This window comes from Pseudonaja textilis, chromosome 4 (genome assembly GCF_049901715.1).
Source record: "Pseudonaja textilis isolate UNSWEBS1 chromosome 4, rPseTex1.2, whole genome shotgun sequence".
NCBI lineage: Eukaryota > Metazoa > Chordata > Lepidosauria > Squamata > Elapidae > Pseudonaja > Pseudonaja textilis.
Window position 1 is genome coordinate 12,580,800 of NC_141993.1, and position 22,055 is coordinate 12,602,854.

General features: G+C 42.5%; 1 protein-coding gene across 2 annotated transcripts in view; it reads left to right on the forward strand.

The window, feature by feature from the left end:
* Positions 1-22,055, forward strand: part of PHYHIPL (phytanoyl-CoA 2-hydroxylase interacting protein like) — a 59,083-nt gene that overhangs the window by 35,056 nt on the left and 1,972 nt on the right. For both annotated transcript variants that reach the window (XM_087932265.1, XM_026711003.2), the window contains exons 2-4: positions 12,691-12,887; positions 19,526-19,700; positions 20,857-20,974. In XM_087932265.1, coding sequence (XP_087788391.1) covers positions 12,691-12,887; positions 19,526-19,700; positions 20,857-20,974 — 490 coding nt within the window. The remainder of the gene's footprint in view (positions 1-12,690; positions 12,888-19,525; positions 19,701-20,856; positions 20,975-22,055) is intronic.

The window sequence follows — 22,055 nt, forward strand, 5'->3', positions numbered from 1 at the left end:
TGATGGCAAACCCATGGCACAAGTGGCACGCAGAGGCAAACTTACCTTACTGTGCATGCATGCGTCTCACAGCTGATTTTTTAGCTGGTTTGAGGCCTTTTTCAGCCTCTCAGAGGCTTGGAAAAAGCCTCTGCAAGACTTTTCAGGTCGAATAATTGGCCCGTCCTGAAAAGCCTTGCAGAGGCTTCTTCCAAGCCTCTGGGAGGCTGAAAAAGGCCTCAAACCAGCCAAAAAATCAGCTGTGAAGCACAGTGCAAGTAAGGGGGTGGCAGGGCGGGTGGATTGCACACACATGTACAGAGGGCGTGGGGGGGGGTGCATTGCATTCTGGGTGCTGGCACACGAGTGCACGCACACTAACACGCATGCAATTTTTGGCACAGGAGCCCAAAAAGGTTAGCCACCACTGCACTATGCCATTTCAGACAAACAGCTGACCAATCTCTTCTTAAAAACCTCTGGTGATGGAGCTTGAGGACAATTTTATCTCAGAAAACAAAAGTCCCAAAAGTGGTTTTTCTTCCCCCCCAAAAGTCCACATTCTGGACACAGAGGACTGCTGGTTGAAAGAAGGATCAAAGAAGCCATCTACATTAAGATTGGACAGCCCTCTCTCCACAGAGGGGGTGGATACCACACCACGTCTCTCCTGTTTACAACACAGTCCTTTCAGCAGTTCCAAGAAGGTTTATACTCTGATTCAGGTGATTCTGAGGGTACAGAACAGTAGTGGGATTCAATTTTTTTTACTACCGGTTCTGTGGGCGTGGCTTGGTGGGCGTGGCTATATAAACTCCAATTAGAAGTGCTATTTTCTGGTTCTCCAAACTACTCAAAGTTTCTGCTACTGGTTCTCCAGAACTGGTCAGAACCTGCTGAATACCCACCTCTGGTACAGAAAGAAACCCAAGTAGCCTCAACGACTCTTGGAAAGAGTGCTAATGACCAGGTGGCTGCAAGGAATATAATTCCATCGTCCACTTCAGTCAGAATTGAAGAAGCTTCTTGGTGAGGAGTGAAATGTATTCAAAGAAAAACAAAGAAAGTCCAGTTGCCTTTTGTAAAAAGTACCTTTGGGATGACCATGACCTGGATGACTGAGAATCTCCATGGACATTTAGTGAATCAGAACTTAAATTTGAGTATCTCACTGTACTTTAATATTCATGAATAAAACCAGCATTTGTTTGAGAAAATAATAGATATTTTAGCCATTAACGCCCTTACAGTATAATGCGCCACATTTTCTGTCCCAGTCATTAACACTAATTTCATTTATTTTGCTTTCCTCAATGGCTTGGTTCCCCTCTTTAAGAGCTCCTCCTTCTCTGCTAGGGATATTAGATGGCAGAGTTTGAGGAAGTAGAAACTTACTTGGAGAATCTATTTTGTCACTCTTTTTATAATTATTTATTAGAGATAGAATTAGAAGAGGAAGTAGCCAAAGGCAACAGGATAGCTTGGAGTAGAAACATAGGACGTAGCATTACATTATTAGAATGGGAAAAGGTCTGGACAAGGAATAATAAAATTACAAAATCAGCAATATATAAAGAAAAAGCCTATAAAATGTTTTATAGATGGCATCTCTCGCCCTCGAGAATAGCGAAAATGTCTCCGAACATGAATCCGAATTGCTGGAAATGTAAAAAGAACCAGGGAACATTCTTTCACATGTGGTGGTCCTGCACTGAAGCCCAAAGATACTGGCATAGAATTTTAAAAAATGGTTAGAGAAAATAACGGCGGAGCAAATTGAATTAAAACCAGAATTCTTTCTTATTGGGGATATTTAATAGACAAATTTCTTTAAAAAGTCAAATATATAATCCTGCACATTCTTACTGCAGCCAGAATAACCTTTGCACAGTGTTGGAAACAAGCAGATATTCCAACAGAAGAAATGGTTATTCAGAAATAACAGCCTGTGCTTTGGAAATGGTGTAATGTAGGCTCTGAAATGGAGCAAATGACTGAGACCTAAAGGTAAGCTGCTCTCTGCAAAATCCACTCTGAACTTACCACGCTAAGCCTGGCACGAAAAAGCAGAGCAGCTTACTTGTTTTGAAGAGGAGGATCTGGAAGGAAGGAAGAAGATTGGCTCCAACAGTTTTAGGAGACTGCATAGTTTTGTTTACCCAGAACATTCCCAAGGCAGGAATCAATACTATATTAGCTCCAAATGTTCTTTTTGCTAAACACTGAATCCAGGCATACCGGATGGCTGGATGGTCCCAGGAGGCTGCAGGAAAGGCCTCTGAGGCCCAAAAGGGGGCCTAGCAAGCCTCCCTGGAGCCCCTTGGGAGCAAAAACGAGGTGGGGGAGTGGCACTGGACCCCCCCCCAACTCCCCATTTTTACTCCCAGGAGGCTACCCTCTATTTACCTGGTAGCCAGACGAGGGGACTTCTGGAAAGGGCTGGGCAGGGCTTCTAATGGGAGCTCTCCCCTCCTTCCCGTTAGAAACAGCTGCCGGGCAAGCAGAGAAAAGCAGGATTCAACCTATACAACCCTCTCCACGTGTTACGCGGCGGAAGGCAAGTGGGGGGGGACAAAGGCGACCGGCCGTGGCAGCAAAAGGCAAGTCGTGGGGGGGAAGGTGACTGGGGCTTGCAGAGTTTCACTCACCCAGGGAGATCCGTAAAGGCAGGGCCATCGCGGAAGGCAGGCAGCAATGGCTGCCCTGGCGGGCAAATGCAAGGCTGCAGGCATGTCGCTTATGCGCCCAATGTTGCACATGTGCAATAGGGGCTGACTGGGCAGGGGGGCGGAGAGGGGCGGGGCCAGCCAGGGGGCCATTTTACCGGTTCTCCGAACTACTGGGAGCCCTAACATCCAGTTCTATAGAACCAGACAGAACCAGTAAAATTCATGTAACTATCAATGTGAATTGCCCTGAAACCTATTTTTAAATGTAAAATTAGATCCTACTTTAATTGCAAATAATTTTACGATTTGCTTTTATTTCCCAATTCCCCCAGCATAAATGTTTCTTTTACATGTAACTCCAACTCTTTGCATGCAACTTTCAGGAATATTCTCAGTGGTGACCAAGAATTGTGTTTGAAACTGCTCTTGAAGGCTTCTAGAAAAAAAAACCTATTCTTTTATTTGGTCTCAAAATCCCAGATCCCAGAGACCCTTCAAATATATGAAAATTATTATTGTTATCCCACCACAACTAGTGATCCCTGGAATTCAAGCGGATGCAAGCTCAAGAGATCCAGGGGTATCCTGCTGAGCTTAATGTCTTTCAGATTGGTTGGTCCCTGAGGCTAGAATGGACTTAAGGGCCACAGTTTCCTACATGCCATTTATAATTTGCTGGGATAAACAGTTAAAGATAGCTGTATGTATCTACATTTTGCTGCTAAGCACTGAAGGTAAATCTAATCAGAAGTAGACTGGTGGGTAGATAACATATGTGGTGTTGTTCATGTTTGATCTATTTGACATTGCATTTGTTCGTTCATTAATCAAAATTCTATAGCCAGCCATTTGACCAAAAGTGATTTGAAATTGTCAATGCTAACTTCTCTTGATTAACTATCGACCATCACTTTTTAAAGTAGAGGTGTCCAAACCTTGGTGTCAGTGTGTTCTCCCTTCAAAATCCAAGAAAGAAATACCCAGACTCCATGGATCAGAGCAAAGTTATTCTTTTACTGGAAATTAAAGTGGAAGCTATGGATGGAATTCCGAATCTGAGAATTTGGCGCGCAGATCACATATACAAAGGAATGGAATTGTTCCCACCCCCCAAAGTCCAAAAGACTCTTCCAATGAAAAGTTCTGAATATGATCCTGTGGGCATCTTCAGGTGGTGATGAGGCCTCTGTCCGTTGACCTTGACATATTTTGATAAGACATCGCAGCTGCGCAAAAAGGGATAGAAGCTAGCAAGGAAATGGAAAGTTGAAAAGAAGAAATCATACACCCCCTCCTTTTGCTTACCCACAGTAAAGGAATGCAAAACACCTCCAGCTCTCTTCCCCCCACCATTACCCCTCCCCCCGTTGCTAATGACAGCCAAAAGAATTAAGCCTAGCAGTAGAGAAGATATAGTAGATAGGATATGAGAGAGATAAATGAGATAGATAGCAGTTAGGGTAGCCGAAGAGATCTTGAGGCTGACACTTGGCCACTTTAAGACTTGTGGGCTTCAGCTCCGAGAATTCCCATGAATTCCCATGACTGGGGTTGAATTCTGGGGTGCTGGGGTTGAAGTCCATGGGTCTTAAAGGGGCCAGTTGGCTACACCTTCCCTAAAGTTTCCACGTAGATGTCTTCTAACAGGGGTATCAAGCTTGATTTCATTGAGGGTTGCATCAAAGTTGTCTTTAACCTAAGAGGGTTGGGGTGGGCATGGCCAGGGTGGGTGTGGCCAGCTCGTCATTCGTGTCAGGGGGCTTCCTGAAATCCTCTGTCAGTGAAAATGGAGCTTGGAAGAGCCAGACGCGGCCCTCACAAGCTCTGTTTTTACTGGCGGGGGCACCACAGGCCAGTCCTTCACTGTTTCCAGGGTGGCCCCATGGGCCAGATCTGGCACCCAAGCTTTGGGTTTGACACCCCTATCTTATAACATCTACGTCATTTAATCCCAAGATGTTCTTGAGGAAATACCTGGACAAAAGAGACGGCTGGGTACGTATTCAGAAAAAGGATTGTCCAAGTCTTAAAAAGTTATTTATAGTTCCAACTGGAATTGAGGGATGCATGAGACAAGGTGGCTCGCAAGGCAGGGAAATGAGTTGAAAAATCGGCCATAGCTGCCAGGTTCCAGAGAATCGTTCTTTGTGCAATTACAATTTTGTGAGGCTTTGACTGTTCGTTCTGCAAGGCAAGGCGGTAATGGAGAGTAGGAGTTCGCTAGCACAACATGAAACTAACATTGTGTTTGACAACTGTGATCCTTTTTAGTCACTGCTCATATGGATAATAATTTTAATTATACAATTAGCCATTTGTGAATCAAGAATCTGAGAGGAGAGGGGTGGAGGTGGGAACAGAGAAACAATTGCTTGCAGCTTTCTCCGAAGGGAGTGACTCAGACATTGGCACCTACAGGACTGTGGGATGGATTATGTAGGCCTGTTGCTCCTCTGAGACGGAAGCCTTTGGGTCGATCTTTTGAGGGCTGCCAGGGAGTCCCACACCTTGTGGTGGAAAGGTAGCAAGGACAGGAAGAAAAAGGAGGGGACGGCAGAGAAAGGTTGCACGTCTCCAGCTCTCCAAACCTGTCTTCAAATATTATCCATGGGGAGGAATTAGTTCAGCCCAGCTTGAGGGATGGTCTACTTTAGCCCTCACTTGGGAAAGGGTTTTGCAAAAAAATGATATTCTTTCTTTCTTTCTTTCTTTCTTTCTTTCTTTCTTTCTTTCTTTCTTTCTTTCTTTCTTTCTGTTTTGGTGTGATTGGCAGTAAAACCATTGATGTTGTAAATACTTCCTCTGGAAAAACAACAAACAAAAATCAAGCCCCATCTTAGGCATTCTGTTTTCTTTTGGTTGCTAAAACGTCCATTTGCATGAATCAAATCAGATTTGTGTGCAAAGGAATGGCTCATTAAACCAAGGAAGAAGAAGGAAGACGTCAAAAGTACCAGACCATGAAAAAAACACAGAGCTTTCATTAAGAGGAAAATGGAAAGGGAGAGAAATGTTTTTCTTATGTTGGATAAATATGTTCCTCAAACTGTTTGGTCTGATGTGTCAGTTGGGAATCCAGCCTTAAAATAATAAATATTAGTTAAAGCTAAACAAGGCAAATATAGTGTTAAAGGAAATTAATTTCAGTATAGAACAGGAATCGCCAACCTTTTAGACCTCAGGGACCATCAAACTCATAATTTTAAATCCTGTGGACCAGAGACCCTGGAAAAATCCCCCAAAAACTCTGCAGGAAAATTCCCCACCCCTTTTTCCTACTGATCGATCATTCTTTATTTGGGATCGCAGGATACCGTCTCCAGCTCTGTTCTCGGCGGGGGAGGAGAGACTTTTGGCTTCATGCAAGGAAAGCAGCAGAAGCAGCAGAAGTCTTTCTTTCTCTCTCTCAAACTCCGCCAGAAATGAGTCTTTGCCGGCGCAGCCTCTTGGAGCAGGAGGCCTTGCAGGTCCCAAAGACTCATTTCTGGTGGGGGGGTTGGGGGAGAGAAAGAAAGACTTTTGCTGCTTTCCTTGCGTTGTGTTCCCACGGGCCATGTGGGCAGCGCAGCCTTGTGTTCCTGCACAGCCTGGATTAATTGCTTTGGGGGGGAGCTTTGGGGATGACATTTCTCTGCAGATCACCAAAATTTTCTCACGGACCACCAGTGGTCCCCGGCCCACTGGTTGGTGACCACTGGTATAGAACAATTAAAATCAGTTGCCCTGATGATTATATCTTTGGGGTTTGAAAGCCGTGTCCACTAAAAGGAGCTCGTGAAGACTAGAATTCATGCTCACTTCCCTTGCTGTATAGGTAGTCCTTGACTTATAACCATTTTTAGTGATTATTCAAAGTTACTACAGCATTGACAAAAGTGGCTTGTGACTTTTCACATTTATGTCCATTCCAGTATTTTCTTATTAGTTTATCAAAATATAAAATACAGAAATACCAAGAAAAATGAAAATAATGGAAAATAGGGGAGGAAAGGGGGAAGAGGAAAAAGTGTAAAGGGGAAAAGAAAAAAGAAAAGCATTGACTTCTGACTCCTTTTGACACAGTAGAATATGGTAATAACCTACAATCAAAACTTTTTACTTTTACATAATAATATAATAATATATACTAGCCATTTCCATAATAAGATCTCCATGTTACAACATCTCCATGGACTTAACTGTAAGTCCTCCATTGGAGTTTAGCAATCTCCTTATTCTACCACCGTTATTATCACTTCCAGGGACAATTTGGGGTACATCCACTGCTTAAAGCTATGTTGCAAGCAGTGGCCCTTGAATATGTAGCGCTCGCTCTAAAGTAAAGTCTTACACTTAGGCAAGAAAAATTAAAAGTACACATATAGACCGGGTGGAATCAGGCTTAACAGCAGTAATTGTGAAAGAGATCTCGGAGTCATAGTGGACAATCAGTTAAATATGAGCCAAAAGTGTGTGGTGGCAGCCAAAAAAGCCAACACAATCCTAAACTGCATTAACAGAGGGATACAGTCAAGATCAAGGGGGGTACTAATACCACTCTATAAAGCTTTAGTAAGACAACACCTACAATCCTGCATCCAGTTTTGGTCACCACACTATAAAAAAGATGTTGAGACTCTCAAAAGAGTGCAGAGAAGAGCAAACAAAATGATTAGGGGACTGGAGGCTAAAATGTATGAAGAACGGTTACAGGAACTGGGCATGGCTGGTCTAGGGAAGAGAAGAACCAGGGGAGATAGGATAGTGGTCTTCCAATATTTGAGGGGCTGCCACAGAGAGGAGGAGGGGGCCAAGCTATTTTCTAAAGCACCCGAAGGCCAGACAAGGAATAATGGATGGAAACTGATCAAGGAGAGATTCAACCTGGAAGTAAGGATAAATTTTCTGACAGTGAGAACAGTCAACCCATGGAACAGAAGTTGCCTTTGGACATTGTGGGAGCTTCATCACTGGAGGCTTTCAAGAAGAGACTGGACTGCCATTGGTCAGAAATGGTGCAGGGTTTCCTGCTTGGAGTGGGGGTTGGACAAGGTGACATACAAGGTCCCTTCCAATCTGTATCTCTCTCTCCCTCTCTTTTCTTTCTCTCTCTTGTTGAGAGATCCAGCTCTGTATATAGATACAGAGAATAATCAACTGATGGTACAGAAGTTGCCCTTGGAAGTTATGGGAGCTTCATCACTGGAGACTTTCAAGAAGAGATTGGACTGCCATTGGTCAAAAATGGTGTAGGGTCTCCTGCTTGGGCAGGGGATTGGACTAGATGACCTACAAGGTCCCTTCCAACTCTGTTAATCTGTAACCCTTCAAAAGATGCAGAAATGCATTGCACCTACAATATTGGAGGACCACAAGGAAGTGAGCTGTCCACCAGCCACCCACACCTTTCAGAACCAGATGCAGAGGAGGGAGGGGGCATAGATTTATTTGTGTGTTTCGGGGTGTTAAAAGGAAGATGGAGGAAGCAAACTTTTTTTTTTTGGCGGTAAAATAGAGGCATGAATCCCACAATCACGGCAGCCATATTGGCTTTTCTCATCCCCCTGATGACGCCCCTGGCTTATTGCCTTAAAAATACAATATTTTATTTCCACTGGAAAGCCCGTTTCATTTACAAACCACCCTAAAATGGCAATAAAGCAGACAAGTGCAGTCAAAGAAAGAAAATATAAGTCAAAGGGGTTGGGTGGGGGAGTCAGACGTTTTCACACATTCAACACCAATTTATTACGGTGTGTCATTTTCTTCTCCTTCTGTTTGTAAGATTTATTTTCTGTTTTTAAGTAAGGCAGTACATTTCCATCTTGTTTTGACCTGTCTCAAGGCACAGCTCCAGGCAGGGACTTTAGAAGTCACAGAAGCTTGAATAGAGAGATCTCCATTCTCTTCCCTGACCCAGAGGAAGGCTTCATTTGTGGGTGTAAGGCCCAGACTCTCTCCCTTCAAACGATAAGAATGAACTTCTGAAGGACTGGTTACTTCAAAAGGAATTCGTTATTGTGAAAAGAAAGTTACCCAGGTACTAGTCAAAGCAGGCTCTAATATGCCTCCAGGCATACAGTATAGATAAAGGGAGTTAGAACCCCTCCCCTTATTCTGATGTGGATTTAGTCAATACAAAGAAGCAACAAGTTAATTCCCCCCCCTTTTTTTTCTGGGAACTTAGCTTAGAAACGTTTCCCAGGAAGTTTCTTTCGGAGCTGGAATTTTTATGGCCCCTTCTCCTTTCTCTGCTATCTCTCCAAGAGGTGGCATGTTTCCAGGCGTCTGGGCTCCAGTCCTCCAGTTGTATATCATGTGCAAATTATACAGATTCAGCACAAGACTTAAAATATTCAGGTTACATCCAAAAGAATTACTTGTACCAACTCCCCCCTCCCCTTTCTTCTTCCATGGAAGAATGGCAGACACAGAGATCTGGCAAGTGGAGGCCTTTTGAAGTAGATGCTGCCTTCCTTTTGTTTTTCTTTTTAATTTGATGGTGGACTTTGTTCCGTGATACATGACATCTTTTATGTGAGCCTTGTCTGAGATCCAAAGCTCGGGTTTTTAAGTGATTAAGCCATGCTTTGGTTAAAGCTCAAGATATTTTAAACCTTTTGGCTTCAGGGGAAAAGATGCAAGCAGCACATCCTTGATTTCCTGGTTAGTTAAGAAAGATCCCCAAGACTCCACTCTGGCCCTTTGTGAAGCAGGTCCCAATGCTTGTGCCAAGGATTTTGGAAAACGGTGTGACTATTCTAGCCTTGCAATAGACCAAAGTCTGCTTCAAGTGGAGCTCCAGGCCTAGTGGCTTCAGGGCAGAGGTGCTATTCAGCAGGTTCTGACCAGTTCTGGAGAACAGGTAGCAGAAAGTTTCAGTAGTTCGGAGAACTGGCAAATGCCACCTCTGACTGGCCCCGCTAACCCCATCTATTCTCTGCCTCCCATTGAGTCCCAGCTGATTGGCTGGGTCTTCTTTTGTTACCCTTGTCATGTCCCTGGTGGAGACTGACTGAGGGAGAGGAGGAACAGCTAACAGGGAGTGGAAGTGTGGCTCCGGAGGTTGTGGAGGAGGCTTGGGAAGGGCAGAGGCCGGCTGGGCAGTCAGAGGAGGACCCAGGCCCATCCCCTCTCCATCCTAGGGCACGCAGGGAGGAGAGGATAAGGGAGAGATGTGGTCTATGGGGGAGGAGAGGGCCTTGGTCCTCTTCATGGGCTGCAGCTGTGACAACAGGATAAGAGGACAGACATGCGTATGGGCGAGTGCTGGAAACAAAGCATGGAAATATCTCTATTTATTGTTCCTCTGAGTTTGGTGTCCTTCCCAGTGTGTGTTCTGCTATCTGTGAACGTCTTCAAGCCCTTATCTTGCTGGTTTGTGTTGTTTTTTACTCTTTATAATTTATAGGCATTTTTAGTTTAAACGGGATTTCCTCCTTCTTGTAACTGCTCGTGTGGGAGTTTTTTGTCTCCAGTCAAGGATATTTGTAGCTTGGAAGCAAAGTGAAGCAATAAAAGGGGCTTTACCTGTTTTTTGTGACTGTGTTTATTTTGGATCATCACAATCCTGCACAGGAGAATGGAGCTGGAAAGCAGGTTAGTGGGGTGGGGTGGGAATGGGATTTTGCAGTAACCTTCCCCTGCCACTCATACAAAGCCATACCCACAGAACCAGTAGTAAAAAAAAATTGAATCCCACCACTGCTTCAGGGCCATCCTGAAGTTGCATTCTTGGCTTTTCCATTTTCTTCACCTTTAGAATTTCTCATCTAGCCAGCCTGCAGTTTCCTGACAGTCTCTCATCCAAGTTTTAACCAGGTGTGGCCCTACTGTTGTGTGCCTGAGCTGACTTTATGTAATGGGCTTTTAAAAAAAATTCTTCCCATATTTCCTGAAGCCTCCTCAGCTGAAAAAAAAAAGTGGGGTCTGTTCTGACCAAGGCTTCCTGAGACACCAACAAACACATAAAATCCAAGACCCTTTTATTTTAGTTCAGTGGCTGTGAATTATCGTCATTCACAGCCTGGAATGAGTCTTAACCGGCTATAATTAGTCCCAGGGACGCCTGCCAAAGTTCTTCAAAAGACATCTGATAAAAATGCACCTTATCTGATTTGAAGTGCTGCCAACGACTAAAGTCCCAATTAGTCTTTCCAAACCAAATGGAGAACCACAGAGCTTTCAGGTTCTAAACCAACCAGAGTGAACGATGTTGCTTCCTGCAAAGGTTTTCCTACCTTTGTACTTCCTTTATACCTTATGCAAGGGGCAATTACCTCCAAGCCTTACTCCTGAGTCGCCCCTTTTGTTCAGAGGTTTTGCAGTGTAAATTCAGTGCCAGAAAAGTAAACACAGATGTCTGAGACTTCATTTAACTTCTTTATAAACACATAAAGTAAATTTTACAATACCAGTTGTAGATTTCTCCAACATGGAGCAAACTCACACAGAAGCAGACATGTTACAGGTTCAGAGAAGAACAACAACTCAGGAGCTCAGAAGCAGACATCAGTTTCACTTTAGTTCAGCAGGCAAGCAAGACACACACAGCAGAGGAGAGAAGCAGTTTCATTTTCAATAGACAGACTCTGAGCTTAATATAGCTTCAGAGCTGCAGAGCTTAATATAGAGCCACACCTAAGCTACTTCTAGTTTCATTTTTCAAACAGTCCTCATTGGCTGCCTTAGTTGCTATGTCTATTCATTGGTCTATTCCAGTTCATGAATATACTCTGACACCTTTTGTCTTAGCTGCTCTTGCCTTCTGGCAGCTCTGCGCCCATGCACACTGAGAACAGGCTCCCTTTGTTCCTCTTCCTCACTGCTGTCAGATTCTGGAGGCTCTGGAGTCAGCACACCACTCCCAGATGGCCCTGGGCCCATCTCTGTATTGGATGCAGGACCCTCGTCCAAGTCCTCTCCAAGACTTCCGATCTGGTCCCTGTTTTCCCCACTTGCCCGATTCTGCCGCCGCACAGGCTGCCAGCGAACCACAACAGGATGGTTGTCCAACCCTTCCAAGAGTTGGTGAAGAGTTTCTGGTAGAATGGAGAATTGCTTTCTCCAGTCAGGAGATTCCATGACTGAATTCCAAGCATGATTATTCTTATCAAACATGGATATTCCTGCTTGTAAGGATTCAAGAACATTTGTAGTAGCCATACTCGAAAACTGCAATTAATTTTTGTGTTCATTTTTCCCAGGTTGACAATTAGTAGGTTGAACTTAAATTAGCAAAGGAGTTAGTTTGGGGAATAATAACTGTTCTATCTGACTTTAATTACTTTATAATTCTCTCCGGGTAGCTTTAAAAATCACAGTGGCTCAGCTCTGGTTTTCCTCGGTTATTTTTGAACTGGCCTGTTAAGCCTTAACCAAAGATGAAAGGTGCCTGGGAAAAAAGCACTTTTCTGAAATCCAGGAAAGATGGACGTATTTTGAATGTTAGATGGGACATTGTTTTACTGGAAGGATGAGCCAAGCTTCACCCTTGGAAAAGCATCACAACCACACTTGCATCACCTGTCCATTTTGACTTGGCCACTGCCCTTCCCTGTCACAATCGAGCCCAAGATGCTCTGCTATGACAGGCCGTGGAGCTGTAACAACGTCCAGCTCTAGTTACCAACCTACCCAATGTCCCAAACTAAGCTACTTGCTCCTGTTCTATAGTTGCCTCTTCTTTTCCTTGGCTAAAAAAAATTCCAGCTGTGAGACAGGACACAATTAATATGCTGCTACCTCTCCTTGAAGCCCCAAATCTTGTTTGCTAGAGCAGGGGTCTCCAACTTTGCTGGCTGAGGAATTCTGGGAGCTGAAGCCCACAAGTCTTAAAGTGGCCAAGGTTGGAGAGCCCTGTGCGAGAAGGCTCTTCCTCCCAATCTCTGCTGGTGGGTTTTGTTTTTATTTTATTTTCTGCAACTCTTTTGTTCGCCAACTTAATCTCGGGTCTTCACCCCATCTATCTATTCCCTCTCATTCTCTGAGGAATAGATGCCAAACCACGCTCCCCTGTTGTGCTCCTGCTAACCAGGGCTATGTTTTATCCATACCTCTGCAGGGAATAAATCACAGGACAGTGGGATTGCCGAGATGGAAGAGCTCCCAGTTCCTCACAACATCAAGATTAGCAACATCACTTGTGATTCTTTCAAGATTTCATGGGAGATGGACTCCAAGTCGAAGGAACGTATCACCCACTACTTCATTGATCTTAATAAGAAAGAAAACAAGAATTCCAACAAATTTAAGCACAAGGTAAGTCTTCCATTACTGTTGGCAGAAGAACCTGCATGAAGCCACACAGAGTTCTGATTTCTATACTCAAATCCTCATGTCCCTACCCTAGTATTAGGAAGGGGGAAATCATTTTAAATTGCTGACACAAAACGGGTTTTCCCAAAGAAAGGGAACCCCAAGTGTAGGCTTCTAGCTCAGACTTAATTTTTTCTAACATCCTTACAGCGGTTTGATATCTCTGTTTAATCCAGACCATTACATGTTATAATTCATCAGGGGCTGAATAGGCGTTTGATTTCGTTGTCTTTCCTGCAAAGTTGGGGGAAATTGAAAACCGAACGTGTGTGGTAAATCATGTTGGATTTTCCCTTAGGATTTTTACAGTAGTAATCCTTTACACATTTATCACAGAGGAAACACCATTACAGTTATGCGGGATTAATTCAGGGTTATAAATACAGCAGTCACGTGATAATTTCTATATCATTTCATGAATGTTTGCATTAAATGTGTTTGGAAATGTGCATTTTCACAAATGCATCTCTCCTAATACATCCGTTTCTTTGTATCCTTCCAAGGTTATATATGCAAGTTGCTTTCCTAAGATAATGCATTTATATTTATGACATCATGAGGTGCTGATTGAGCCGGCACTCAACCCATAGGTGAAACTGGGGTAATGCTAATTGACCAGTGGGAAGAATAAATGCATTATTGTGTGTGGGGTTTGGAATAGCATGCAAAAGAGGCTCACATCAAAATAACTTTAACTCAACGCATTAGCTTGGCATGAATTGAGCTGAAGATCCCAGAAACAGTGGAAGGTTCAATTTTTGTCTGAACCTTCAGCTCAATTCATGCCAATCTACCTTTATTGTGACTCCGTAGTTAGGTACATGCCACCAAGTCTGTATGAACAGTAATAGTATGGACAAAGGATGGACATCTTGAATTGTTTTTAGGTAACAGTCAAACTGGTTTTGAAACTTTCTTAGGTATTATCCACTTCAAATGCCTCAACAATTCCCAGATTTACAAAAATTAATTATAAAGAGAAAGAGAATGGAAAAGCAATTTGAACCATTGTCTTCTTAAAAGTACATTTGTTTCTTTGTACGTAATCATTGCAATAGTAAAATAAATTCTTCCCTTTTATCAAGCTGTTGTTGTTTAAATGGTCAAGTACGTCACTCAGTTACTGAATCATATTCACTCTGGATAATTTTACATCAATGTTGCATAGCTTTCTGCTTCAGACAGAGGAAAAGGTGCTATTTAGAAAGAAAGATGGTAAATACCCAAATTCTCAAGGGTTTGCCCTGTAAAGTACTTTGGAAAAAATAAAATATGCATTTAAAAGACAATAAATATTTGACAGCTAATAATATGTTTTTAAATCCTGACCCTGAAAATGTCAGAAGGCTGTTATAAAAACAACAAGAATTATTTAGCCCAACTAAAGCTACCTTAACACAGGTGCTCCCAAAATTATTAGTCTTCTCACTCCAATTGTGATAGGAATGTGTTAAGTCAATGACAGAGTTCCAGGTACAAATGTGAACCTCCAAAAACCTGGGTTTATGTCAGTCTAGCGTCGCAAGCCTAAATGTGATTTATTTTTATATACACAACAATGTGAAGTCACCACTGCTGGTTTTTTAGTTGGTGTTGGCCTTCATAAGCATCATGTTCTTCCCAAGAACATGGAATATCATACCATATCACGGTTAGTATATGTGCAGACCTAAACAGTCTGACCTTTTGCCACTGACAGATGGAAATTGTGTCACTGCACAATTTCTAAGAGTCGTCCAAGGTTTTTTGATATTTTGGTTTTCTGGAGAAGCACTGGGACCATTCCAGCTGGTTTATGCCACAGTTGTTCCACTTTGATTTTCAGATCTTGATACTTCATGATCTTCTCCAATTCTTTGTTTACTATCTCCTGATATTGGCACCATCAATTAACCACACTTCCTTCAGTTCAACCACAGTTATATCTGGTGCATTGTGCGCCAAAACTTTGTCGGTCTATATTCAGAAATCCCTCAATGTTTTAACTTGTTCATTTTTCAGCTCCTTTTTTTAACTTGTATGTTCTCACCAATTTTTTTTGTCATTGGCCTGTGATAATTTTTACAGATGTTCCAATGAAGTATTTTGATATCTGTGCCATCATGGTGTTTGCGTTATCGTTGTTATTAATGTATGTAGAGGCCACAATACAAAAATATATACAGATCTCCCTTTAAAGGGAACATTTAGAAGGTGCTCTGCTCCTCAGCTGAACAATCTTATATGGGTAGTCCTCGACTTACACTATTTGTTTTGTGACCCTTCAAAACTACAACTGCACTGAAAAAAGTGACTTTTGACTATTTTTCACACTTATAACCATTGCAGCACCCTTGTAATCATGTGATTTCCATTCAGATGCTTGAAAATTATAGCTGTGTGAAAAAGTCCTGCATGCTTTATACTTTATGGTTTATGACATTTTTGGGATAGACCATTGATTTTATGCTATTTTATGCTTCTATGCAAATATTGTTATATTTAAATAAATACTGGTGGTTTTTAAGTGAAAAGCATAAGCTTTTTGCAATTTGGTGCTGTTTGGATGGGGGTGAATTTTCTTGCATGCTTACAATGCATGCTTACAATGACTATGAAAACAGATTAACTGATGCATACCCAGTGGCATGCGTGTTGCAATTATTAAGGCTGATGCTAGTGTTTTGTTAACATTTTTATTGTTTGTGGCCCTGAAAAGGACTGTTTAGGTAACCAAACATGGTTACTAATATGAGATTGGCCAGCCCTTATTGCTGATCACCAGGTGGCATCGCTTTGGCATAGACTGGATAAGCCTTTGCACGTGAACTTTGGTGAGAATGTGGTGTCTTAAAAAGACTTATATCAATAAAAATTATGCATCTCAAACCGAGTATAGAAATTTTCATCAAAGTACTAATTTTGCATGGTTTCTATGAGTGAAAAGTTGATCAAAGAGGTGTAAATACAGCTTAAAACTGAAAGTGTGCAGGACTTTTTCACACAGCTGTAACTCAAATTTATGCCAGTTGAAGAGTCCTCGGGGGTCATATGATCCCCTTCTGACAAGCAAAGTCTATGGGGAAGCTAGATTCACTTAACAACCTATTAATTTAATAACTGTTGTTACTAATTTAACAATTAAAAAGATTCACTTAACAAATGTGGCGGGAAAAGTCGTAAAAAGTCATTTAGCAAATTTCTCACTTAGTAAGATAAATTTTGGGCTCAGTGAGGACTGTATGTATTCCTTTTGGAGAGAAGAAAGGAAAATCTTTTGTGTGTGTGTGTGTGAGGGAATTCCACAATACTGGGACTATGACAAGAGTTGTTTCCTTGGCTGGTAGTGGTCTTTCATTCCTGAAAAGACCCAAAGGGCACGGATAGCTGATCTCTGGGACTAAACCTGCCCCATCACTGTTTGAACTGGGCAGGCAAGCAAATGAGCAACTGGTACTATTCCTGCTGTTGCACACCCAAGCATGTTCTCACTTCTTCCCTCCCCATCCAAAGTGGAAATTGCGTTTGCACTGAAGTGTGATGGAATGTGAGAGATTATGGGAAGAACAGGATGGGCTAATAGACATAAACAGTCAAGAGACAGTCGGTAGCTCAGCTCACGAACGGCAACTCAACCCAGGTGGAAAGTTCATCCAGATCATCCAGACCAGCGGTTGCCAACCAGTGGGCCGGGGACCACTGGTGGTCTGTGAGAAAATTTTGGTGGTCCGCAGAGAAATGTCAGCCCCAAAGCAATTAATCCAGGCTGCGCGGGAACACAAGGCTTGCGTCACTTGCATTGTGAACAACACAAGGTAGTGAGGGGAGGGGGGAAAGGGTGGAGGGGGGAACTTGCCCCACTCGTCCCACGCGCCTCATCTGGCCACCAGGCTGCTTCTTTCTTCTTCTTTCTTCTTCTGCTTTTGGCTGCATGCAAGGAAAGCAGCAAAAGTCTTTCTTTCTCTCCCCCAAACTCCATCAAAAATGAGTCTTTGGGATTCTGCAAGGCCGAAGCAACAAGTCTCACCAAAACTAATTTCTGGTTGAGTTTGTGGGGGGGGAGAAAGAAAGGCTTCTGCTGCTTCTGCTGCTTTCCTTGCATGAAACCAAAAGTCTCTCTCCCCCTGAGAACAGAGCTGGAGACGGTATCCTGCGATCCCAAATAAAGAACGATCGATCGGTAGGAAAACAGGGTGGGGAATTTTCCTGCGGACTTTTTTGGGGATTGTCCCAGGGTCTCTGGTCCATGGGATTTAAAATTATGAGTTTGGTGGTCCCTGAGATCCAAAAGGTTGGCGACCCCTGTACTAGACTAACGTTAAATTCCTTGTGTGTCCAATCACACTTGACCAATAAAGAATTCTACTCTATGAAAGATTCCTTTCAGGAATCTGTGTAGTTCTTCCTTCCATGATCACACCTGTTTTGTTCTGGAAACAAAACTCGAAAAAAACGTTTGCAATTTTCTCCTCTTCTGTTCTCCTGCAGCCCTCGGGGCTCTCCCTGACAAGGTGACTCTCTCCTTAATTATCTCCACTGCCAATAGCAGCTTCCATGTCAATCGCTGGCCTCTAGTCCAAGTGAGTTATTCTGTTTCTGAGGAGCTTTACGAACTTCATTAATGATCTTCTGCTTCTGAAGCATTTACTAGGTCCCAGAATATCCCTGCTCTGCTGAAACAGTGGTCTTCAACTCTCAAAAAAAAACCAAAACCCAGTCAACTTGACCTTTTGTAAGATCCATTTTAGCCTGCAATTCTGAGCTTTGCTGCCTGAGAATATGCCTCCTTTGATGACATTCATCGCTCGAATATATCTGGGATATCATATAATAATATATGATATCCATGTTATGATCTTTTTTTCTCCAAGACCATTTTGCTCCCTCTTCCAGCATGACTACCTACTTAGTGAATGTTTCTTATTCGTAGCTACTATGGTCACTTCTGCCTGGAGAATTGGATATTCAGATATATAAAGGAACGATATCTATGAATATCACTGAGTCTGAATAAGGATGGTATTTCAGTAATTACAAGAGAAGGAGGTAGAAACTCAAAGGTTGACCTGCTCTGTTGAAGAGGCAACATTTTGCTCTTCCCAGGGAGGGTTGGATGCCATCTCGTTTTGCTTCCAATTAGACCAGTAAAACAAACCAGGAAGGCTCACTGAATCCTGATCTGTATAACATTACTTACAAACCAGGGTCCATCCTTTGTAGCTGTTTTAATAAATGGCTATTCCTGTTTATTTTCATTATTCTTGTATTTCTCACTTATACTTTATTTATGCAATATTATTCTAATCAGATAAGAAGAGAAACTCAAAAAGGATGGCCTTCTTTTCTATTAGGGGGACATATTTCAGATTATCTTTTATTCTTATTCTTTATTTATGACACTGTTCATTCGTGATACATCTTTAGAGGGGGAAAGTAACGGTGGTTGTGTATTTTATTAATTGCAGTATTTCCTGTATAATATTTTATTGGTTGTATTAGGTTTTCGCTTCTAGGAAATGTTTTAAGATTGGTGTGAAGGCTCACTTTTCCACAGATATGTTATCCTGTATTTACCCTGATTTGTCTTAATCTGTTTAGGATTACCAGACTGTTGGCCTGCCATAAATAGCTTCCAAGAAGCTTTCATTGTAATGGATGGTAAATGGCACGCTTGAAAGAACTGTCTTACAATATGAATAGCTTTCGAAATCTGGTCAAATATAAGAAACACCCTGATAATCTCCTTTCACAGAAGCCCACCCACCAAATAGTAAACCAGAAATGCTAAAGAAATTTTAATTGGAAGATGAAGTCATTGCCTATGAAATGTGGAATTGCTATAATACTTGCAACCACATTCTGATTCCATCTCTTCTGCCTATTTAGATATCTTTCTCAAGAAAATGAAGAAATATCTCTAGTTTCCATATTTAGGACTACTGTATCTGGGCTGTAATAATTCAAATTGCCAGAAGATGGCAACACATCAGGATTAGACTTTGCAATATTACCTTGCTGCCATCTAGTGGACTTCTAGATGTTTGCTAATGCCATTCAGATGATGCAATGCCAGCACTGGCAAATAATTCTGCTTCTCCTAGCTAACCAATATGTTATGTTTGTTAGCAGAACTAATGTAAGAGAAGCATTCAGGAAATGCCAATTTCCTTCCTTCCTTCCTTCCTTCCTTCCTTCCTTCCTTCCTTCCTTCCTTCCTTCCTTCCATGTCATAGCCTATCCCCTGAATGATTATCTTATATTTGTCAACTAACAAGAGAAAATAACATTCAAAACCTTTGAATTCTAGTGAGAAACTAACCCGATCCAGAACCCCCAATCACAGGTATCTGGAAAAAAGCATGATGAATATCACATGCATCATAATACACTGTAGAAATAATTTGACGTGCATTGTGTAATTTTGTATTGTTTGTGTGGTGGTGTCCTAGCACAGGGTGTTGCTTGTCCGCTCCACGGCTGTTCTTCTTGAAAGTGGAGAATACCAAGGTGGGGAGAAGAGGTTCAACAGTTGGGAGGCTGACTTATCTTCTGGAAGTCTTTCTGTCTTCTTACTTTTTCCTCCCTTTTTCCTACACAACTAGGATGTGCCTACAAAACTAGTGGCAAAAGCTGTCCCCCTGCCTATGACTGTCCGTGGCCACTGGTTCCTGAGCCCACGGACTGAATACACAGTTGCTGTGCAGACGGCCTCCAAGCAAGTGGATGGAGACTACACAGTTTCAGAATGGAGTGAGATTATTGAATTCTGTACGGCAGGTGAGTCTTCTGCCTGTGAGAACCAGCCTATGGTTCTTGTCAGAAACAAATGGCAGTTAAAAGAAGCAGAAATGGCTGGGTGCCAGAGTGGCCACTGTGGCACAGAGCAGTGGTGGGATTCAAAAAAATGTATTACCAGTTCTGTGGGCGTGGCTTGGTGGGCACGGCAGGGGAAGGATATCCCCATTTCCTCCTCACCCCACTAACCTGCTTTCCAGCTCCGTTCTCCTGGGCAGAGCAACCAAAGAAGACCCAGCCGATCAGCTGGGACTCGATGGGAGGCAGAGAAGAGATGGGGGCGGGGCCAGTCAGAGGTGGGATTTGCTGTTTCTCCGAACTACTCAAAATTTCCGCTATTGGTTCTCCAAAACTGTCAGAACCTGCTGAATATACCACCTCTGGCACAGAGCACTAAGTAGACCAGGAGAATCCCCTGGGAGTCGGGGGCTCTAGAAGATTGTGAGAAAGGCAGGAAAATAGGAAGTCAAGGGACAAGGGGGACTGGATTGTTGCAAAGTTGAATGCTAAAATAAGTGACCAGGATGAAAAAAAATTGCATTTAGGTGGTTTGCTGATCCGTAGAGAAGGAAGGAGGATAGAACCACAACATGAATGCATGAAGGAAGAGTGAAAGACAAAAAAGGAAGACCAGGAAAGTCACACTTGGACAAAGTTGATGAAATATCAGAATAGCATAGTTGGAAGGGACCTTGAAGATCTTTCAGACAAATGGATATCCAATCTAGAGAGGGAGGGAGGGAGGGAGGGAGGGAGGGAGGGAGAGGGAGAGAGAGAGTTGAGAAATTGAGAACAAAGGGTAGGATATGAATCAATGTATGGACATGACAGAAGCAAGGTAATTTGCAAGAAGAGGAAGATACGGATAAGTATACTAAATAATGTTGCTATTAAGATCACCTTTTTTTTCTCCTTTCCTCCTTTCTTTCCTTTCCCTACTGTGTCTTACTCTCCTTCTGAATTTGACATCATGTTGCTTACCCTGAAAGAGAGTAACCAATGGTGAAATAGGGGTGGCAACGTATGGATAGGTGTGTGTTGCTAGCTTTGGGGTCCCAGCTGATAATAGCACCGTCAATCATCTGTTCGGAAGCACCGGTGTATCGTCCTCGCTAACAAAAACTTTTCGTATTCACAGATTATTCCAAGGTTCACTTGACACAACTGTTGGAAAAGGCGGAAGTCATTGCAGGGCGGATGCTTAAATTTTCAGTCTTTTACCGGAATCAGCACAAAGAATACTTCGACTACATCAGGTAAGCGAAGGCAGAAAGAGCCAGCTTTCAGGGATGCCTGATTGCATGTGGGGGAGATAAGTGGATGGCTTTTCCCACTGATAAGTGACAAGGAAGCGCTCAATGCATCAGATCTAAGAGCAATCTGCTTCTTAATTAGCGACAGTTCCCTGCAAGTGTTATCATTTATAAGTGAGTAGCAGGTTGTATTCTTCGGTAGATTTAGTTCCAATATTCTTGGAATATATTCAGTTTTACCAGATACAGCTTTAAAAACAGAAAAACCAAGTATTTATAATATAGAAGTCCCTCACAACCTGGACATAAACTGTTTCAACTCCTACCCTCAAAACGACACTATAGAACACTGCACATCAGAACAACTAGACACAAGGACAGTTTTTTCCCGAAAGCCATCACTCTGCTAAACAAATAATTCCCTCAACACTGTCCAACAAAGTCTGCACTACTATTACTGTTAATCTTCTCATCGCTCCTTATCGCCCATCTCCTCCCACTTGTGACTGGATGACTGTAACTTTGTCGCTTGTATCCTTTCGATTTATATTGACTGTTTCCTAGTATGATTCGATTGCTTATTGTGCTCTATGACTATTATTAAGTGTTGTACCTGATGATTCTTGACTCTTGATGTATGTAACTTTTCTTTTATGCACACTGAGAGCATTTGCACCAAGACAAATTCCTTGTATGTCCAATCACACTTGGCCAATAAAGAATTCTATTCTATGGTGTCCAGGAAAGAATTAACAACGTATAGTTTTGGAGTAGCTTCATTGCTGACCTAAGATTAGCTCATCTGGCACTGGGGGGGCGGCGCTGTGCTGCCATCCAAAATGGGGTAGCTGTGTTGCCCCTCCTTGTGGCCTAAAATGGTCATCCCAACTTTTAATGATGTTCATCTTAGCCCTCTGAGATGTAAAATCCACAGTCTTGTTTCTGAGAAATTTAAAAAAAAAAACCCACAGAAGATGAACCCCATCTAAAGTTTTCTTCATCTCAATGCATGGAAAGCGTAGAAAAAGACAAAGTAGAACTGGAACTCATCCTAAGGCATCAGTTTTTCTCCTTTGCCCTAACG